Genomic DNA, 15,326 nt, shown 5'->3' on the forward strand with positions numbered 1-15,326 from the left:
GTCTTCCCGCGGACCTTCCGCTGGGCTCCCACTGCCCGCCCCGCGCCCCCCCCCCCCCCCCCCCCCCCCGGCCGGCCGGCCGCGTGCGAGGCACACCCTCCCGCGTTCGCGCTCCCGCACGGGCACACCCCCGCCTCCCGCGCGCACGCGGCCTCGCCGCGCCGGCCGGCCCACGCGCGCCCCCTCGGTGCGGACGCCCGCCCGCCGCCCTGGCCTCCTGCGGGCCATGCGGGAAGGGCGAGGGGCGGTGGCCTGGCGGCCGTGTGGGGAGCCCGCGCGGGGAGGCGGGCTCTGAGGGGAAGGTCACTTACCCGCTGCATGGCTTTCAGAATCAAAGCCAGCTCGTAGCGGGGCATGCCCAGAGGCACGGCGCGCGGCTCCGCACCGAGCCGGCTCCCGGGACGCTTGAGAGGCGGGGACCGCGGGGAGCTGCCGAACTGCTGGGACCGAAGGCTGCCGGGCGGCGAAAGCGCGGCGGGGCCGCGCGAGCCCGGGCTTAAAGGCTCTGGCAGCTGCGCAGACGGCCCGCCACGCCCCTTCGACGCGCCACGCCCCCCGCGCCAGGCCACGCCCCCTCCCCGGGGCGGCCGCGCGCCCTCTCCAGCGGTGCTCCCCCTGGCGACCTGGCCCCGCCGGATGCTCGGCCCCCGCGGGACCGCCTGGGACAGCGCCGCGGGCTGGGCCCACGGAGCCTCCACGCCCCCTCCGATCTTGCCGCCGCGCCTGCTACCTACGATTCTCGAACCAGCTGGAACTTTCCATGCCTTCCGTTTCATCCTGGGCGGCGGGCGAACGTGCGCCCTCGTGTGCGCGTGCGCTGCTGTGCAGTCTCGTCAGTGCGCGCGCTTCTCGCCTGTGACTCCCTGCTGTGAGGAACCTTCTCAGTGGCCTCGCTCTTTCAGGCGGGGTTGCGACCGCCTCGGGGGCTCTCTCTGCCCCCGGCTGCGCACGGAGGTTCTGGAACGTTCCCGCTTCGGACTGCGTCTCCCCACCCGCGCGCTGGGTGCCCAAGGCCGGTGGGAGATGCCCGAGGCGGCCTGCCACTCAGGCCCACTGCCCATCGTCCTTGCGCGGCCGCAGGCGCGGCTTCCCGGGGCCCCCTCCCTGGCGCGGTGGGCTCGCAGCGCAGACTGGGCCGCCGCGCAGGTCCCGGGCGGGCCCCTTCCCTCGCTAGCTCCCTGACCTTGGGCAGGCTTTTGCAGAAAGGGGACGTGGAGGGCACCTACTTTCTAGGGCAGTGATGCCTTTGAGCGACTTGATGCACGTAAGCCGTTGAGAACCATGCCTGCACATAGGGGCGACACGGGGCATTTGTTGTGGGAGCCTGGCATGACCCACGTGTTGTTGCCAAGGACAGGCTAATGCTTTGGCTCAAACCAAAGTATTAGATGCTGGGCGTTTATTCAGAGGACCAGCTGAGTACTGTAAAACCATAACCGCCTTGGATCAGAGTGTTGTTCCTTACAGGGCGGGGAGTCTCATTCTGCACTCCCCTGGGCCCCCAAACGTGGGCGCAGGGCTCACCTCTCCCTCCAGCAGTTGGCTATACTCGCTGTCAGAAGTTGTACTGAATGCATTTTTCTCTCGCTCCACCCCTTAGAGATGGAGGCCCCTGCAACTATTTAAAGTGCCTTAATGTTAACTGGTAAAACTTACTGAGTATTTACCGTGTATCAGGCACTACGGTGAGGCTGTTACCTGTATTATAAAATTCTCATTATTATTAACCCCACTTTAGGGATTCAGAAATATAGGCATGCAAAGGTTATGTGACTAGCTCCAGGTCAAACAGACTAAAAGAGACAAAACTTAGACCCAGACTATATGAAGGCTGAGCCCATACTGTTAGTCCTGCCTCTGGTTCTCCTACCACACAGATTAAGAGGGTGATATGCAGTGGTTTTACCATGTATTTCTTCTAAACCAAGTATGGAAATCCTTTGTTACCTTATTCAATGACCTTACTATTTCTCATCTGCAACCTTCCATCTCCCACAAAAGGTAAGGATGGTTCGAACACAACCTTTTCTGTGATATCTGGCTTTTTATATTTTCTATTCTTGGACTTCTCCATAACCTGTGTTCTTCCAAAGACAAACCCTACAGGTCTAAGTACAAATTACCTGGTTACTGTAGACTAATTTCACATTTAGTTAAAAAGTAGTAGAATACTAAAGTAACATGGAAGCAAAAAATTTCTGGACCTTCAGAAGTGAGTTACAAGTTTTTCGGCATGGTCCCTACTTCCACGATCTGTCACATTATGGACCACATGTCAAAGTTTGGAAATGAGAAAATATGAACTCTGAAGTAATATGCTAAGCCAAAGACCAGGGCAGTCCCATAAGCTGACTTCAACCGTTAACATTTCCTCCTGAAGCTCCACAATTTTTCCCTAATACCCAGAGATGCGTGAGGATCTGGCTTCTTCCTCTACTTCCTCTAACCTGACAAGTGGCATAAGGAAATGCCTCACCATAGTCGGCACCCCCACCCCTAAGCTGGTGTCTGCCCACCGGCTCACCCCTTTTCTTCTGAAAGGGAAAGAGAAGGCAGTTACTCTGATTTTCACCCCTTCGACTTTTTTTTTTTTAAGCATAGTACCAGAATGTTGGTAAAAATCATTAAAAATTAGTGATAAAATCACAAGGAATGCTGCTACATATTTAGTGTCTCTCTGCTGTAACTACAATCAACTACACCAAAAGATTTTTGGAATGTTATACTATGTATGGTCAGCATTTAGATATATAAAAAAAATACTGCAATAATGTATTAATTTTTTAAAATTATTCCAATACTTAGGAATAAGCCTAACCAAGGCAGTGAACATTGAAAACTGTAAAACATTAATGAAAAAAATTTAAATAGACACAAATAAATGGAAAGATATCCCATGTTCATGGATTAGAAGAATTAATATTATTAAAATGCCTGTACTACCCAAAGCCATCTACAGATTCAATGCAATCCCTATCAAAATCCCAATAATATTTTTTACAGAAATGGGGAAAAAATTGTACTATTTATGTGGAGCTACAAAAGACCCTGAATAGCCAAAGCAGTTTTGAGCAAGAACAAAGCCAGAGACATTACACATCTTGATTTCAAACTATATTACAAAGCTATGGTAATCAAAAGAGTATGGTACTGGCATTAAAAAACAACAACAACAACAACAACAAAAACAGAAATATAGACCAATGAAACAAAAAAGAGAGCCCAGAATAAACTCACACATATACAGGCAACTCATCTTTGACAAAGGTGCCAAGGCTACACAATGGGAGAAAAAAAGAAAAATAGCCTCTTCAATATGTGGTTTTGGAAAACTGGATATCCACATGCAAAAGAATGAAATTGAACCCTTATCTTACACCTGAGACAAAAAATCAACTCAAAACGGGTTAAAGAGGTAAACATAAGACCTGAAGTCATAAAACTAGGAAAAAAGGCTTTTTGACATTGGCTTTGACAACAATTTTGTGGATACGACACAACAAAAACAGGCAACAACAACAAAAAATGAGATTGCATCAAATTAAAAAGCTTCACAGAAAAGGAAATAATCAACAAAATGAAAAGGCAACCTACAGAATGGAAGAAAATATTTGCAAACCATATCTGATAAGGGGTTAATATTCAAAATAGATAAGGAACTCAAACAACTTAGTAGCAAATAAATAAATAACCTGGTTTAAAAAATGGGCAAAGGATCTGAATTTCTCCAAAGAAGGTATGCAAATGACCAACAGGTACAGGAAAAGACACTCAGCATCGCTAATCATCTGAGAAATGCAAATCAAAACCACAATGAGATATCACCTCACACCTGGTAGGGTAGCTGTTATCAGAAAGTCAAGAGATAAGTGTTCTGAGGATGTGGAAAAAAGGAATTCTTGCACACTGTTGCAGTATGGAGGCTCATAAGGGGAGGGAAAAATAGAACTACTATGTTATTCAGCAATCCTCCTTCTGGTTATATATCTATTAGAATTGAAATAAAGATCTTGAAGATATCTGCGCTTCCATGTTCATTGCAGCATTATTCACAATAGCCAAGACATGGAAGCAATGTGAATGTCCATGGATGAATAAAGGAAATTAATATTTTTTTTTAAAAAAATAGCACAATGGGAATTATTCAGCCTTAAAAATAAAAAATAAAAAAAAAAAAAAGGAAATCTCACCATTTCTGACAACATGGATAACCCTGGAGGACATTTTGTAAGTGAATAAGCCAGACACAGACACTTACATTTAACATATAAAACCACTCCCATGAGGCATCTAATATAGTCAGACTCATAGAAGCAGAGAGTAGAACGGTGGTTGTCAGGAGCTGGGGGGAGGAGAAAATGGGCGATGTTAGTCCAAGAGTACAAAGTTACAGTTATACGAGAAAAAAAAATTGTAACTTAGGGGCTCCAAAACATTTAGTATGATCATGTTTAAGATTTGATTAATCAAAAATCTTGATTTATTTTCAAGTATGTTTTCATGGGAGGGAATAGGAAAGAAACATAAGAACAGAAGTTGAAATTTGGTCCAATTTCAAAAAAGTAACCCCAGTGTATGCCCTTGGTCATGTTAATCACCTTTACCTTCTTATTTTATGTTGCTATACAATGAGACTTGAGCTTGGGCTCAAACAAGGTCATTAAAATTCTTAAAGATAGCTGTCATTTTTCATTATTTTTTATTACTAAACCTAATTTTCAGCACCCACTATAAGCCAGGAGCTGTTCTAAGTGTTTTCATGTATTAACATTCAATTCTTATACAAAGACAGGTGTTAGCATTTGTCCCCCATTTTACAGATGAGAAAAACGAGACTTAGGAAATATTCAGCAACTTGCCCCAAATCGTACAGAACGCAGAGCCTTCACTTAGCCCTGATACCACACAGCACCTCAGTGTTTACTAGCCAGTGCAAACTGTGTCACCAGCTCATCAGCGAACGTTTATCGAGGTCCTACTGTGTGCTCTCCTCTTTGTGACTGCAGTTCCACTCCTAGCACCCAAATAAGTGGTCCTCCTTTGAGCGACCAAATTCTTTTGCACAGGTTTCTTCCATATGCCTTTAAGCACATGTAGGTCTCTTCTAGCTAGAAAAAGCCTTATCTTAAGCCCCTTGCCCTCTCAACTTGTAGGTGTTCTTTCTTCCATAGCCACATTTCTCCAAGTGTCCGATCTAACCACATCTCCTACCAGCCTTGGCCATCTATGTTCACCCATGCCCTCATCATTGGTCTCCCGTTCACCCGTCGAGTGGCTGTCTCCCAGGTATCAGTGTCAGGGACTCCTCTGCAGTCTTGAGGTTCTCTTCTTTGGCATCCATGACCCAGCATTCTTAGGGTTCTCCTTTGCCTCCTGGGCTCTCTTTTCTAGGTCTGTTTTCCTTCCCGTACCTGAACATGGCTGTTCTCCAAAGCAAAGAAAGATCTTAGCAGCAGAATTTAAGGCAGGACCTCCACGTCACCTGAATTCCTGTCATCCAAGTGCACTGGAGTAAGGCTCTCAAGAACTTTGAATTGATCTTTCCCGCCAGGATCCCAGTCTACCGGAAGAGAACAGGTGAAAAGTGGAAAGTGTATAAAATAAGTGATCTCCCAGTCTGTAGATAAGGAATCCGATAAGGAAATAAGGTAAATTATTTATTCCAGGCCATATGCCCCTGGGCTAGGGCAACTCAGAGAGAGAAAAAAAACCCTTGTTTACCAGATTCTTTGACCTATCCATGTGCTATGTGCTATGATATCAGTTTTATCCCTGCTAATGAATAAATCCACAGTGAAGACAATCGTCCAGTATTCTAAAAGGTGACTTCTAATTATCATTGGGAAGAAGTAAGGTAAACACAAATCATCTTTCTGCTTCTGTAACTCTGTGTCTCCACATACAACCCTTAGAAAATGAAGAAATATGAATGTTTTCAATTAATGGAGAAAATAATCTCATCATCAAACCATGTCACATTTAAGCGGTCAGTCCTCACTCACATCAGCCTGTCATCTTCTCCCTAGAGAGAGTGAGCGTCCGTTGCTGGGAGAGTGCACTCCACCTTTTGAATCTCACTTCACTAAGACCTGGGATTGTTCCATAGCAAATTGTTCCCAGGACCTAGACCTGTAAAACCCTCCTCTGCTTGGCTGCTCAGTATGGATCTCTGTTCCTCAGCCAATCGCCCAGACCCAAGTCACAACATTTCAAATGTATTTTGTTTTTAAATGACCCCACTGGCATCTCCTAAACTCCCTACAATCAGCCTCACTCACTGTTTTAGATCCTCTTGGCCGTGTTAACTTAACTTTGATTCTTTTTTGTCTTCTTAGTAAGCTTTAGGTACTATCTAAATGAATGTCCACCTGTCTCACTCAGCCCACTTGTATGTGCTATTATGGGCTGTGTCTTGCTGAATGAAACCCTGTGTGTACCATATATATTGGGAGCTCTTTAATATATTCCTCTCTTAATCCACCACTTCCCAATTATTTATTTAATTTCGATCAACTAGGTATGTTTTTCTACTGCGGGGTGGGGGGACATGGTGAGGGGGCTCAAATTTGGGCTCCATTTATAAGAGAAATGAAAAGGTAAAGCAAATGTTGCCTAAATGGGCTGCTTCCTTATCTTCACCCCTGTGAAAAAAATTATTAGATGTTTGTGGGAGATGTTCTTCCTACGACAATATCATTTTTAGGAAAGAGATGCTTAATATGTTTTATCACTTTCCAACTTTAAAAAGACAAATTACTTCTTGCATCTCTACTTATTGAAGGAGTTCGTTTTTCTTTTAGCATTATTATAAAGTGTTCTCAACAACCTATTGTGGGCCCACAAATATTCTTAATGTTAAGTGTCATTAACATTGGAGGTACTAAATGGCTTTATGTTTTCTCCACAAGTGCAAAGTTAAGGAGAATACATATGGCTGGATTTTAGATTTAGCAAAAGGAAACAAAGGCCATGAGCTGGAGAGGGATTTCTGGAGGATGAAACAGCATCTGCAGGGGGCTTCTTCAGGAGGTAAGGCTTCCTGGGCGGAGGTGCTAAACAAAGCGGGTGGGAGCACCCTGCAAAATAAACTCGGGGAGGGCGGAGATTACTCAGCATGAGGCCTGAGAAGTGCAGGGCCAGGCCCCAATGGATTCAAAGAGGGGCAAACATACAAGCGGGGAAAGGTCTGAGGGCATTACAAAAGCCAAAGCAAGGCTGAAGGCTAGCAGAGACTGCAGGAGGGAGTGTTCGGAGATGTAAGCTGTAGGATTGGGTGACTGACTGGATGTCTGATGGGCAGCTAGCAAGGCAAGTGTCAGCAATGGTCCCTAGGTTTCTTTTCAAGAAGCATTCTTAGTCTATGGCCATGCTACCCTGAACACCCCAATCCCGTCTGATCTTGGAAGCTAAGCAGGGTGAGGCCTGGGTAGTACTTGGATGGAAGACTACCTAGGAAGACCAGGTACTGTAGGTGCTAAAAAAAAAAAAAAAGGAAAGAAAAAAGAAAAAGAAAGCATTCTGGACTGGCTTTCTTTTGCTCTGGTCACACCCATAGGTGGCATTTCCTCAGCTTCTAATTTATAAAGCTTGTATTACAATTCAATGCATTAGTGCTTTCTTCTCTGAATGTCTTACCAGCATAAATTCTCATAGCAAGATTATAATCTTCTCAAGACAATTGCTCTAAACAGTCTCCCTATTCAGGGCTTTAACCAAGAGATAGAAGGTGAGAGTCCTAAAGCCTTGGTGGAATCCACCACCTAAATGATCTTGCCCACCCAAGGAATGTTGAAAGGTGGCTGTTGTGACACTGCCAGCCAGTACTTCTCCTCTCCTAAGTTATCGGCTCAAAGTCCAGTCCTCTGTGAGGATCATCTCACCCCGTGTTGCTGGGGCTCTTTTGATCTACACAGGGGGAGAACACTCTCATAGTCATCAGACAGGGTCAAATAGACATTTAGTAAAAGGAGCAAAGCCCATAGGCAATAAATTAGTTACGCAGACCCCCATCGACTCAGTGGTAGGTTTGCCTTGACAAAACAGTTGTGCCCTTGATCTAAATTTTATTGGACTTTCCTTTCACTAAGAAGAAGATGACAGGGAGGTCAAGACCCTATAGGAGGCAGAAGGGATTCCAGAAGAGAACATATCCAGGAAGTAAGTGATGGTTTGCAATGGAGAAGTTATCTGTCTGGTAGGGAACCGAACCCCTCAAAAGCAGCTACGCGGAAGATTTTATGCTTTGGAATGTATCAGATCGGGATATAATATTTTACCATTAGATAGTATCTATTTTTTCAAATTGCCCATATTTAAAAAAATAAATACAATGGCAGTCTCCACCTACGCTGCTAAAAAAAAAAAAAATTCTTTACACGCAATTAAAATCGCGAGATAATTGGGAGTTATCAGGTGATATCTCCCACAATAAATCATCTTGAACTTTCAGCCTGGGTTTACTGAAACCTTAGAAGAATATGCAGGAAATATCCTGGGAATTTAGCTTTCAACTTGAATAAAGAAGTCCACAACGGACCTTAATATTAGACACCCAATCACTAAAAAAACTTTAAATAACCATGTTGAGCAATGCTCCTCCATAATATTATTGTGAATGGAACAAGTCATTTTTTTGTGATAACAAATCATTACATACAGTGCTATTATTAAATGATTCCTACTATGGATTAACTTCTGAAATAATCAATTATTTCCAAATCCTTTTGTTTTTTCCTTTTCTCCTCTGCTCCAAAATGTTCAGAATCTCAATGAGACAGCCTTTGGGACCAAGAATGACACTTTCTCCTTAACCAATAATATGCCTGGTTGATATTAGAGAGCAATCAGATAGGCGAATCTCCTCCAGTTGTTAATGATTCGGTGATTAAGAAATGACAAGACCCTACATGCAGCAAAGCAGGGCGTTTTTTCTCGTGGTGAGGAAGAACAGCTTCTGACTTTGAAAGCAGGTATATTAAACTTGACTCCAGCTGTGGGCCTATACATGCCACAGGTAACAGGCTAGGACCAGGAACCCTTTCTTTCACCACCTCAATGCCACTCACCTGGGTATTGTGATTCACATCCTCCCACTGTGGCTGAAGGATCTTTCTGGAAATGCAAATTTGATTCGGTCTCTCCACAGCTTAAATACTTCAATGGCTTCCCATTGCCCTCAGGGTAAAGTCCAAACTCTTCAACAATTGAAGAGTGAGGCCCTTCCTCCTGCTGGAGCCCCATCTACCTCCATCCCCCTGGCCTCTTGGCCGCACACCACATCATCCTGTTTGCAAGTCTCTGAGCTCTGCATGTACTTTCCCTCCTGCCCTTTGCCCTCTGCCTGGAACATACCTCACTTGCTTCAGTTAGCTTACTCTTATGCCCTCCCCACTTACTTTTAAGTTATGAGACACACGGAGATTGCATAAAACGCATATGGAGAATTTAAAGAATGATTACTTAACAAGCATCCCAGAATCCCACATCCCAGAATCCTCTTCTGTGCCTCTTTAGAAACACAACTCCACCCCTCTCCACTTCCCTTGCTTTGGTTTATGGTCTTACCCACCTATGTATGTGCGCCTTAAGCAGTGGCTTATTTGTGTCTACTTTTTGAATGTAGTATGAGTATCTTGCCTTTTCCCCACCAACATTGTGTTTATGAGATTCATCCAAGTTATTGAGTGTAGCTGTAGTTCATTATTTTCATTGCTGACACTATCACATTGTACAATTATACCATTATTTATCTGTTCTGCCCATGAAAGTGGATTGTTTCCTCTGTGGGTGGCTATTATCAATGTAAGAAACGTCCAAACCTGCAGAGAATTTTTTTTTTTTTTATGGTGACATTGATTAACGAAATCCTAAAGTTTCAAGTGTATAATTCAACAATAAGTCATACATATTGCTTTGTGTGTTCACTGCCTGTAGATTTCTCTCCATCACCACCTATTTGACCCCTTTCACCCCATCTACCTCCTCCCTCCCCCCACCCTCTGGTAACCACTAGTCGATTGTCCATGTCTATGAGTCTCTGTCCTGTTTGTTTCTTGCTCTTAGATTTACATCCCACATATATGTGATATCATGCGGTTTTCGACTTTTTCTGTCTGGCTTATTTCACTTAGCAAAATTATCTTGAGGTCCATCTATGTCGTTGCACATGGCAGTATTTCATCTCTTCTTATAGCTGAGTAATATCCCATTGTATGTATGAACCACAGCTTCTTTATTCCAATCATCTTTTGTAGGACACTTGGATTGTTTCCATGTCCTAGCCACTGTGAATAATGCTGTTCTGAACATCGGTGTGCATATATCTTTTCAGATAAATGTTTTCAAATCTTTGGGGTAAATACCCAGTAGAGAGATTGCTGGATCACATAGTAGATCAATTCTTAGTCCTATAGAAAATTTTAATGGGTTTATTTGAGCCAAACTGGCGACAATTGTCAGGAAACAAAATCTCAAGGGATTAAGAAAATGCTCCTGAAAATGGCAGTTTCGCAGATACATCAGAGTCAAAGGAGGAGACATAAGGAGGTTTACGTGAAATCGGGGGTGGTAGACTAAGGAGGTGGGAGAAAGAGAAGCAGGGAAATCTCCAGGATTGGATAAAAAGTCAAATGGAGAAACGCACACTTCTTTTACATCGATGGGTACAGGAGAGTTAATAATTAACATTTACAGCCCCGGGGAGATGGTATGTGGGGGACAAGATAAGGGTGCCGGGTTCTGTGGTCTCCTGTGGTCTCGTGCTCTGGGGCGGTGGGCTGCGTGTGCCCTGGGGTGGGGTGTCTGGAAAAAAGAGAGACTCTGACATTCCAAGGGCTTGTTATCTTAGATGCAAAAGGACAGTAGACAGGCTCACTTAAGGTAAAGACTGACCTTTGTCAAGAAAGCTACAGGCCTAGGCGACAACAACAACATGGCTATGAACTGCGCTAAAGCTGACGATTTCTCCTGTGAGCCTCCCACCAAAGCGGAAATGAAGATGCTGCAGGCGTCTCAGGAGCAGCAGGACCGCGTCTGCCGGCTCACGGGCGACTCCTTGCTGCGTGGTCACCGCGTGCTGGGCGAGACCTGCACAGGCTGCGGGACAATCTTCCTCCAAGGCAAACAGCGGAAAATCTAGAAAATCTACCGTATGGCTTGTCAGGAGCTCAACTCAGACGTGGATAAAGATAATCTGGCCCTGAATGCCCAAGCTGCCCTCTCCCAAGCTCAGGAGCACCAGCTCGCCTGCACCCTAGAGCTCCCCTCAGGCTCTCGGCCCACTCCTCAGCCCCCAGTACCCTGTCCAGAGCACTGTGAGGGAGCTGCAGCAGGGCTAAAGGCATCCCAGGTGTCTTCCCCTCCTGCAATGCCTCCAAATACAGATTTGTGGCCTGCATGCAGGAGGCCCTCCTGCAGAAGCTGACCAGGGCCTCAGATGAACTGGGCTCCAGCACCTCCCTGTGTAGCCTCATCCAGGCTTGTGCTGAGGCCCTGCGCAGCCTGCAGCAGCTGTGACACTAAGAGACCTCCTCCTGAAGAAAACCCTCTAGAAAAACAAAACGAAACAAAAAAAGCTACAGGCCTGTGATGTGACTACCCACCCTGAACCACTTCGAATTAGGAATTTTCATGTTCAGACCATCCTATGTGGTTCCTCTCAGTCTCGGACTTTGTAGGCCCGCCATGCTGGCCTCCCCTGAGCTTGTCAGGTGTAGTATGTGGCCCCCTTTATATCCAACTATTACAAATAATACTACCGGGGACATTCTTATACACGTGGACCAGTGCTTATATATGTACATGTGCAAAGAGTTCTGCTCAGGGCTGTACCTAGGAGTGGAATGCTACCTCCCGAAGTAGGCAAACCTTCAACTTTTCTACATAAAGCCAAGCAGTGTTCCAAAGTGTTGGACCCAGTTTGCTCTTTCGTCAACAGTATATGTTGATTTTCTAATGTCTCTTCTCTGTGCAGGTCTCGGTTTTGACCCCTGCCCCACAGAAAGCCAACCCTGACCTTGAAAGTCTGGACCAGGTGCACCTTATTTGTATTCCTTTAGCACCTGTGCTTATTCCATCATCACACAAATTGTACCTTGCTACATGCACACGACAGAAGTGAAAAGATGATGCTCAGATCCCTAACTGCTGTCCCTCTGGATCCACTGCTCCATTGGTACTAAGGCCACACATCCCTCAGGCTGCTCTCAGTCAGGGATTGAGTGCAGTGGAGATGCTACAAAAATAAAATAAATAAAATAAAATAAAATAAAATAAAATAAAATAAAATAAAATAAAATAAAATAAAATAAGACCTTTGACCTATATCTCACACTATATGCAAAATACTCAAAAAAAAAAAATCATAGACCTAAATATAAAAACGCAAAGCTATAAAACTTCTAGAAGAGAGATCTTTGTGACCCTAAGTTAAACAAAGATTTCTTAGTTGCGACACCGAAAGCACAATTTGAAAAAGAAAATATTGATAAATTGGACTTCATCGAAATTAAGGACTTTGACTCCTGAAAAGACATAGTTAAGAAACAAGTTACAGACCATAAGAAAACATTTACAAACTACCTGATAAAGGCTTTATGTCCAAAATATGTAGAGATACTTAAAATCAAAAGCCAATAAGAAAATAATTCAATTTTTTATATGAGCGCAATATATAATAAACAGACACTTCATCAAAGAAGACGATTAATAAGCACATGAAAAGATGCTCCACGTTATTCGTTATTAGAAAAACGCAAATTGAAACCACAACGAAACCCCACTACATACTTATTGCAATGACTGAAATTAAAAAGATAAGACCAAATGTTAGTGAGGAGATGGAACAACCCAATCTCTCATACACTGCTGAGCGGGGTGTAAAAAGGTGCGATCATTTTGGCAATTTCTTAAAATATTATACAAAGACCTACCATATGACCCAGCCATTCTACTTCTAAGTTTTTACCTAAGATAAATGAAAACATATGTCCATAGCAGCTTTCTTCGTAGTAGGCAAAAACTGAACACAACTCAAATGACCATCAACAGATAAACGAACTGCGATATGCCCATACAATGGAACACTATTCAGCAATAAAAAGAAGTGGACTATCGATATATTCTGCAAGATGGATAAATATCAATTATGCTGACTGAAAGAAACCAGGCCAAAAAAAAAGAGACTATATTGAAAGATTCCATTTATAGAAAATTCTAGAAAATTCAAACTGTAGTGATAGAAAAGTCAGTGGTTGCTTGAGATGGAAGTGAAGAAGAGAGATTACAAGAGGACATGAGGAAATATGGTGGGGGATGATGACTGTATTTATGATTTTGATTGAAGCAATAGTTTCATGGATGTATACATGTCAAAACTTAAGCTGTATACTTTAAATATGTATAATTTTTTCATGTATCAATTATACCTCAAAAAAACTGTAGGAAATGTAAATCGTTTACGTCATTATCATGCTCTGAGGAAAGGCCCTTTAGTTCAGTGTTCTGAAATGCTTTTACCCTCATCTTCCTCTATTTGCCCTTCCTCAGATTCTGAGATGAGCGGTCAAGCCCACACTCACCTCTGGTATTTATATCAATTAAGGGAAAAAAAAAAGTCTATGTGGAAAGAATTTTGTTAAGTTCTACAAGATATACGAAGATGGATAAGAAATAGTCCACGTCTTCAAGAAGTTGTGGTCTAGGTAGAGAGCGAAGATATAAATATGTTTAAAATTAAAACGTCTAATGGGATTTAAGAATCAAGGTTAAAAAAAATAGAAAATATGTAAAATGAGAGTGATTAACTGCCTAATGAAGATTACAGGAAAAAAAAAATCCAAAGAGAGATTACTTTAGTCTGGGATGGTTTGGGGATGTTTTATGTAAAATGTGGGATTCGAGCTGGAATGTGAAGAATGGATAACATTTGGATACATGGGAAGAGAGGAAAGAGAATAAACACAAGATGTTTTGGTCGGGTCAAAGAATGGTAATGCTGAAGAAATAAGCTTGACAGGAAGAAAGCTTTCTGTAAAAGAATCTCAGGACGTTACAAAAGAAGAACCTATGAGTCAGTGAGTCTTTCGTTGGAATCATTCAGCAAAGACTATATATATAAGCAGATGTGAGGAATGTGGAGAGGAGATAACTCCCTGAATAGACAAATCCCTCCGAATCCTAAAACACTGGTCACAGATTCGTGGGCTTTGAAAGCATCCTTAGAGGTTGCACTGAATATTTGTCTGAGAGAACACTGGTTCCTCTTGGAGGTATTGACTCCTGCTCCAGAGTCAACATGGATGAATTTTTTCCTACTCCACCCCATGTTCAGCCAGGGAATCGAAGACGATCCAGGTACAACGATCAGACTCTCTCCCGCGATTCTGAATCCTGAGTGAAGGACTTGGTTACATGAGGAATAGTCAGAGGTCATTTATCATATTCACCAGACCCTTCCTGCTCCATGGAAAGACCTAAATGGGAGCAGGGCTAGGGACCCAGCCTCTTTCCAGCTCGTGGCTCTCAATTTATAACACGTGGCTTCTATCTTGTGGTCCAGCATGGCTATTCCTGCTTCCAGCACCATATTCACCTTGCAGGAGCAGGAAAGGAAAAGAGAAGAAAAGTCTTACGGTATTCTTTCTAAGAAGTGTTCCAGCAGTTGCACGCATCACCTCCATTCATAGCTCAGAACTTAGTCTTGTGACCTTGAGATGAGAAATGCTCAAAAGAACAAGGGGGCATTGCCTTCAAGAGGGTCTGGGAAATGCAGGTTTAGCTGGGAGAGGGTGATGAACCCAGTAGTTTCTACCACAGACCACCAACTGCAATTTAACTATCTTCTGATAAACTACTCTGAGTACAATGAGATGCTACACAAAAAGTGGTTAATTGGCTGTAAGTTTCTTAAACTCAATGTTAGGTATTTTGCAAGTGATGACCAGGCCAGAGTTACTCTAAGATTTGAGTTTTAGATAAATTCAATTTCATGGACTTAATAGGACACACACCTTGGACAAGTCCCTGGACGTATAACCCAAAGTAAGGTCAGATCTACAATTGAAAGTTCTTCTAATTGAGACAACCAAGCAGTTTATTTATTTATTTTTAATAAAACCCACAAGTTTGTTTCACACAATAAGCTTAATATATTTTCATATTAATTAGACAGTATTCTTTCAGTTACAAATAATAGAAACTGACTCTAATTTGTTTAGAAGGGAAGGATGAATTATTATAAGTGGACCAGATGTCTCCCAGGACTGGGCCTCTGGAACAGACTAGAACCAGGACGCTTTCCATCTTTCATTTTTATTTCTTTGCCCATC

The 15,326-nt window shown here is 43.4% G+C and overlaps 2 protein-coding genes and 2 pseudogenes across 2 annotated transcripts in view; 2 read left to right on the plus strand and 2 right to left on the minus strand.

Moving 5' to 3' along the window:
- Positions 1-441, minus strand: part of SLC5A3 (solute carrier family 5 member 3) — a 33,757-nt gene extending 33,316 nt beyond the window's left edge. The window contains exon 1 of the mRNA XM_016164091.2: positions 312-441. The gene's annotated coding sequence lies outside the window, so the exon portion shown is untranslated. The remainder of the gene's footprint in view (positions 1-311) is intronic.
- MRPS6 (mitochondrial ribosomal protein S6) overlaps positions 1-776 on the minus strand; it is a 71,025-nt gene extending 70,249 nt beyond the window's left edge. The window contains exon 1 of the mRNA XM_036218887.1: positions 312-776. Coding sequence (XP_036074780.1) covers positions 312-776 — 465 coding nt within the window. The remainder of the gene's footprint in view (positions 1-311) is intronic.
- Positions 777-7,356: 6,580 nt separating this feature from the next.
- LOC118602467 lies at positions 7,357-7,474 on the plus strand (annotated as a pseudogene).
- Positions 7,475-10,921: 3,447 nt separating this feature from the next.
- On the plus strand, positions 10,922-11,514 carry LOC107520363 (annotated as a pseudogene).
- The last annotated feature ends 3,812 nt before the right edge of the window (positions 11,515-15,326 follow it).

The sequence above is a fragment of the Rousettus aegyptiacus genome, unplaced genomic scaffold, assembly GCF_014176215.1.
Source record: "Rousettus aegyptiacus isolate mRouAeg1 unplaced genomic scaffold, mRouAeg1.p scaffold_m13_p_4, whole genome shotgun sequence".
Lineage (NCBI taxonomy): Eukaryota > Metazoa > Chordata > Mammalia > Chiroptera > Pteropodidae > Rousettus > Rousettus aegyptiacus.